The following is a 5830-nucleotide window of genomic DNA, read 5'->3' on the forward strand; positions in this document are numbered from 1 at the left end:
TACTTTTATGAGAAAAATATTATTGTAATCGTGTATGTAAAATAGACTAATTAACAATTTTTTTTCCCAAACTTTGACATATACTAAATTATATCCCTGAACTTTTTTGGCCGTTAAAAATTCACCTGAACTATTGAGATTGTTAAATTTAAGAACTTTTATCTAATTTTAGTAAAAAAATTATAACACGGATGAAAGTTCAAGGGGCATAATTTAATACATATAAAAGTTTGAGGGGCATGATTTGGTAGATATCAAAGTCTGAGAACATGATTTAGTACTTGAGACAGTAAAATTGAATGAAATTAGACAAAAGTCCTTAACGGCCAAAAAAGTTCAGGAGCATAATTTGGTATATGTCAAAGTTCGGAGGGAAAAATTACTAATTAACATATAAAATATATAGAGTCATCTAAATAATTTAAAAGAAAACAAAAAAAATAAAGAACCACGTAAATAGTTAATATGAAAATCTCATGAATGAAATATCGAATCCTACATATAAAGATATATATAGGAATCGATGATGCATTGATATATCCTGCATGATTTTTCCGGTTGTGAGTTTGCTAATATCCTTACCATTAACAATGAAAACCTACCACTAATACAATTTTGTTTTCATCATATATGTATGATAAATCGAACATATATGTCAATAAAAAAATAATTTTAGAAGCAATAAGAGAGTCAATTACATTGAAAAATGAAGAAAATAAAAGAACAAAGTAATACACACTTACGTGTAAATCTGCCTGGTATCATCCATTGTAGAGTAACAAAGTAACAATTAGGAATTATATATTTTAAGTATAATTAGGTATATATATATATATTTTACTATAATAGATTTTTTTCTTCATATAAATGCACGAAAACAAAATGGATAGCAAGATGGTGTTATGCATTTTAAATATAATTAGGTTTATGTATATTCAATTATAATAAATATCTATAATAAATCACTCATAAATATATATATATATCTCAAAAATTATTTTATTTTTAATAATAAATCATTTTATTTTTAATATAAATAAAAACTCATCCATAAATTTTTCATAAACCAAAAATTCGGTTATATAGGTACACTTTATATAGAATAGATATATACTTTTCACATATTATTATCCAGATTGCAGTGTTACTATTTTTAAACTGAAATAATCAATGGTATGATAAAAAAAATATTTTTAAAATAATAGAAAGAAGAGAGAAAGAAAAAAAAAATAATTAAAAAGAAACAAAAGACCACAACTACAAGAAAAAAAAAAAAAAAAAAAAAAAAAAACATCGTATATAAATAGAGTGAAACAATTATTTTTATTTTTTAAATTTAAAATATTTTTAAATAGAGAATCAAATAAGTTGAAATCAAATGGCTTGCGCTTGGGCATAAGGTACACGTGTTTTTGGGATTATTTAGGTTAGCATTATTTCTGTGATTATTTAGAAATTTATGTATATAATTAAAAATCTCCCAAAAAACAATCCTTCCAAACTATGAAGGATTGAGTAATAATGATCCTAATCTTTCTACAATTTTCTTTTTATCCTTGAAAATAAAATATAAAAGAGAAATTACCCCATATATTGTTTTTTAATATTTTTTTCTCAAATTTACGATTTAAATTTCTAAAGTAGATTCTATGTGAGTTGTTATACTGTTTTTTGTTGCGGTTTAAGTTGCAACGCTAGTTGCGATTAATTTCTATATAGAATTTTGTAAAAATAATAATAATAAAAAAACTATTTTATAGTTTAAAAATAAAAATAATCCCAACATAAAAGTATAAGTATCATGGATAATATAGGAAATATGTTAATAAATATTTTAAAAGATTATTTTTATATTTTAGAATTTATATCCTTACTTCCAGCTTACCAAATAATTTTAAGGTGCCAACCCAATCCATTCCCTCCTATGTTTCCATGGGCCATATACAATCCATCCTTAACTCATTCCATTCTTCTTACCAAACAAAGGTTTATAGGGTAAGAAAATTACAAACCTTAGAATCATCAACAAAAGGAGCACAAATTAGCAATGATTTTCATTTGATTTAAATAGGCCTCTCCTTTAATCTGATAAAATCAGTACAAGTAAAACTCTGAAAAATTCATCCAACTAGCTACATACTATGCCTTGTTTACACGAATTGGCTGACCTTCCAATAACTGCAATAATAAACAAACGAGCCTTAGACAAATAAGCTAAATGAAGCAACGATTAAGTTAAATAACAATGACAAATCAACTGCTCAAAAGCTGCTGTATCACTAAGAAAACTGTCTATTGGCTATAAAAAAACAGCTGACATTCCAATTTTAGTATCACAGATCACCCTATGAACGAAAAGGAAGATATATATACTCATAAGAATCAGGAACTATCAGTAGGAACATCAATCCATAAACAGTGATAGCCTGTCATAGGATGGAAATATTATCTTGGAAAATTTTCAAAACATCACATGCAACCACTTCTGTACCTTCCAAAAACTAAGCAGCATAAGCAAACGAAGCTGATAATAGACAAACTAGATCGACAGCATCATAATCCTGTTTACCAAAATTAAGGGTTGGCACATCTTAAATTTTACATTTTAGATATACTTTAGGCTATAACCTCAAAAACAGTGAAGGTTCCTGCATGTGTATTATTATGTTTTACAGTACTGTATGAAGTTATTAGAACCATTTTAAGAGCAAACAAATACTAGAAATGGAAAGAATGCAATCTTGTCTGCCCAACCAAGAGACTGCCAACCTGTTATATCCATTTCCATTAAAAAAAAAACCTATTATATCCATGTAATTGTTTATCTGTTAAAACATCCATACTATCACGTCACAAAAAGATTTCAATACACAGTATAGCAGAGAACACTGAAACTTACAGAATTGTTAAATGAAGAGATAGCAGCTTCCACATCCTCCTCTGATGAGAAAGTTACAAACCCGAATCTTGTGGACTTTGAGGTCCCTGGAACCCGAGAAACCTTCGCACTAAGAACAGTTAACTTCTCAGAGAAAAAGTTCTTAAGAGTTTCAGTAGTAACAGCTTTCGCTATATTTCCAACATAAACCTTGTGAGGACTATCAACGAATTGGGAATCCTCAGCCTGGAGAAGTGACATGTCAACTTTCGACAGAGGTTTCTCGGTTATGTTTACTTTGATTTCCCGTCCACCAATCTCCTGTTATCAAAAATCACTACAGATTAATTAACAAAGAAATAAACTGCATTAGGGAATCTTTTGAGTTAGTTCATTTAAACTTACAGTTCCATTCAGTTTTTCAACAGCTGCATTCGCATCCTCAACCGTCTTCATCGTCGCAAATGCAAACCTCCGGCTCCTACCAGAATACTTATCGTACATAACCTATGAACAAAAGAGAAGAACATAAATTTCACTAAAACAATTAAGACAAGTGTATTTATTCACTAAAATCTTCTGAATTGTTGGGTAGGTCCTAGAATCGATCCTCAGACCTCAACTAAAATTTCCAAAGCTACTCTGCTTACCAATAATTTCATGATGCTTTTGAGATCGAAAAGAGACAACTCTTATTGTTACCAAGTAAATGAAGTTTGAAGCATAGAAATTTGGAAAATTTTGCTAGCATCCAAATCAATCAACTTGTACAATTCAACTAAGCATTACATTGTAATTGGTCTCCTAATTCACGAATTAATTCTATTTCATATTCCCAGAAACAACAACAAAGAAAAAAGTGCAATTAGCATAGATTTCAGAAAAGTTTTGCTAACGTCCAACATCAATGAACTTCAACAATTCAACTAAACATTACATTGTAAATAATTCTCCTGATTAAGGAATTAATTCTATTTTACATTCCTAGAAACAACATTAGAGGAGGAAAAAAAAAAGTGTACCTCGACCTTCTCTACAGCACCATGTTCTTCAACAATTTTAGTGAGCTCATCGTCCTTGAGGTTCCTGGGAATGTTGCCGATGTAAAGTCTTCGGGCGGCCTCGGAAGATGTATCAACGGAGGTTGCTTCTGCGACGGCGAACAGTCTTTGGGAGTGCCTAGGAGAAGGAGCTATAATGAGATAAGAGGAAGTGAGTATGTGAGGATGAGATGTTAGGGTTGGCTTGAGAATTTGGAGAGAGAGTTTGGGTGAAGCTTTGAGAATATTGACGGAGTGGTGGAAGAAATTCGGTGGTGACGAAATGGATGAGATTGAAGCCATTGTTGGGCGGGTGAGAGAGAGTGTACCCAGAACTTAACAGAAGGGGTTTTAGAAGAAAGAGTTCAGAAATATGGGAATGGATACAATTTGGGTTTATCACATTATCCAACAATTTTTATATTATTATTTTATTTTTTATAGTAAAATAATTCATCTATTTATTTATTTATTTATTTATTTTTTTTGAAAAAATAACTTCAAAAAACACCACCAATGACCAATGAGTTTAAAAGGACCAAGAGCTAAAGAATTGGTTAATATTCTAAGACTAAATAGCGGTATAAATACTCAAAGTTTTGAGTTTTTAAGCAGCATAAATTTAATGATTTTTTAGTAGCATTATTTAAAATTTGGGTGTTATATGTGTCCTGTTAAAGACAATAAGAAAATTACAGTTTTATAAATATTATGTACTTATGCCACTCAAAAAAATTATTGGATTTATGCTATTTACAAACCTAAAACTTTAGTTACTTATGCCACTATTTACTGATATAAGTGTTCTTTTACTCTCTTTTTGACTCTCCACATATACTAATGACAAGTGTCATTTATTGAAAAATAATTATTTACACTAATAAAATATGGTAATAATATCTCACTACAATTATGTTATGCTTGCAATTGTAGCGGAAGATGCGTCGCTCACCAATTTTGGCCATCTATTCATATAAATGATATCCACTTCTAATAAATAATTTTTTTTTTTTTGGTTTAAATGAACTTTTCATTTATTTTTTGAGAATTAAAAAAATGAAGAAAAGAACATTTTAAGGGAATTTTATTTACATACAAAAACTTATAAAGATATTCTATTTTAATAATTTTTATTTTATATAGAATTTATATCGTTAATTATATTAGGGTTTTTTAACTTTTTTTCTTTCAATTCATATTCTTACAAATTAACCTATTAAATAAAAATAAAATATATTTTAAATATTATGTCAAAAAAAAATTAAAACTAAAAATTATATAAAATTTTCTTAGAAGAAAATAATATAAATATATAATTTAGAAAAAAATATAAAAATAAAATCAAAATATGTATTTATCTACAATCATGAGTTAAACATAAGTATAACTCTTACAAATATGTAAAAGTATTTTTTAAACTGTTATTAAATTTGTATTATTTCTACAAATGTCATTATATATATTTTAGTGATATTTTTAAACAGACAACATAATCGTGTTTCACACAGTCATTATACTAATTGACAAATATTTTTTTTGCATTAATTTATGATTTTTTTTTATTTTTATAATTTACAATTACTACATTAAATTATGCCGCAGACAGTCTACTCGGTGGATTGCTCAAATAATTGTAATTTGCTATGACGATATGCTTTCAAACTTACTCGATCGTTATCGTTATAGGTCAAGACCTACCTGCACAATATGGAGTAAATCTTAGACGTCTACCCTAATTAGGGGATATTTCAAAATGATCGTACGGTCCGATCAGGTAGCAAAAACTAGCTACTCGGTGGATCACTCCAATTAATAACTGTAATTCTCTACGACACTATGCTTTCAAACTTACTCGATCGTTATAGATCAAGACCTGGAGTAAATCTTAGACGCCTGTCCTAATTAGAGGGTA

General features: G+C 28.4%; 1 protein-coding gene across 1 annotated transcript; it reads right to left on the bottom strand.

Moving 5' to 3' along the window:
- Nucleotides 1–1832: 1832 nt before the first annotated feature.
- Nucleotides 1833–4328, bottom strand: LOC115694820 (small ribosomal subunit protein cS22). Its single transcript, XM_030621911.2, has 4 exons — nt 3901–4328; nt 3284–3385; nt 2900–3199; nt 1833–2178 (listed from the first exon to the last, which is right to left on the bottom strand). The coding sequence occupies exons 1-4, from the start codon at nt 4219–4221 to the stop codon at nt 2140–2142; spliced, it is 762 nt and encodes a 253-aa protein (XP_030477771.1). The 5' UTR covers nt 4222–4328; the 3' UTR covers nt 1833–2139.
- Between the last annotated feature and the right edge of the window lie 1502 nt (nt 4329–5830).

Source organism: Cannabis sativa, chromosome 6 (genome assembly GCF_029168945.1).
Source record: "Cannabis sativa cultivar Pink pepper isolate KNU-18-1 chromosome 6, ASM2916894v1, whole genome shotgun sequence".
Lineage (NCBI taxonomy): Eukaryota > Viridiplantae > Streptophyta > Magnoliopsida > Rosales > Cannabaceae > Cannabis > Cannabis sativa.

What these genes read in the sequence shown, in the direction of transcription:
- LOC115694820 (XM_030621911.2), bottom strand. Translation starts at nt 4,221, where the DNA reads ATGGCTTCAATCTCATCCATTTCGTCACCACCGAATTTCTTCCACCAC. An exon ending in GTGCTGTAGAGAAGGTCGAG is followed by an intron (nt 3,386 to 3,900) that starts GTACACTTTTTT and finishes TTTTGTTCATAG; the next exon opens with GTTATGTACGATAAGTATTC. An exon ending in TCTCTTCATTTAACAATTCT is followed by an intron (nt 2,179 to 2,899) that starts GTAAGTTTCAGT and finishes TTATTATTGCAG; the next exon opens with TTATTGGAAGGTCAGCCAAT.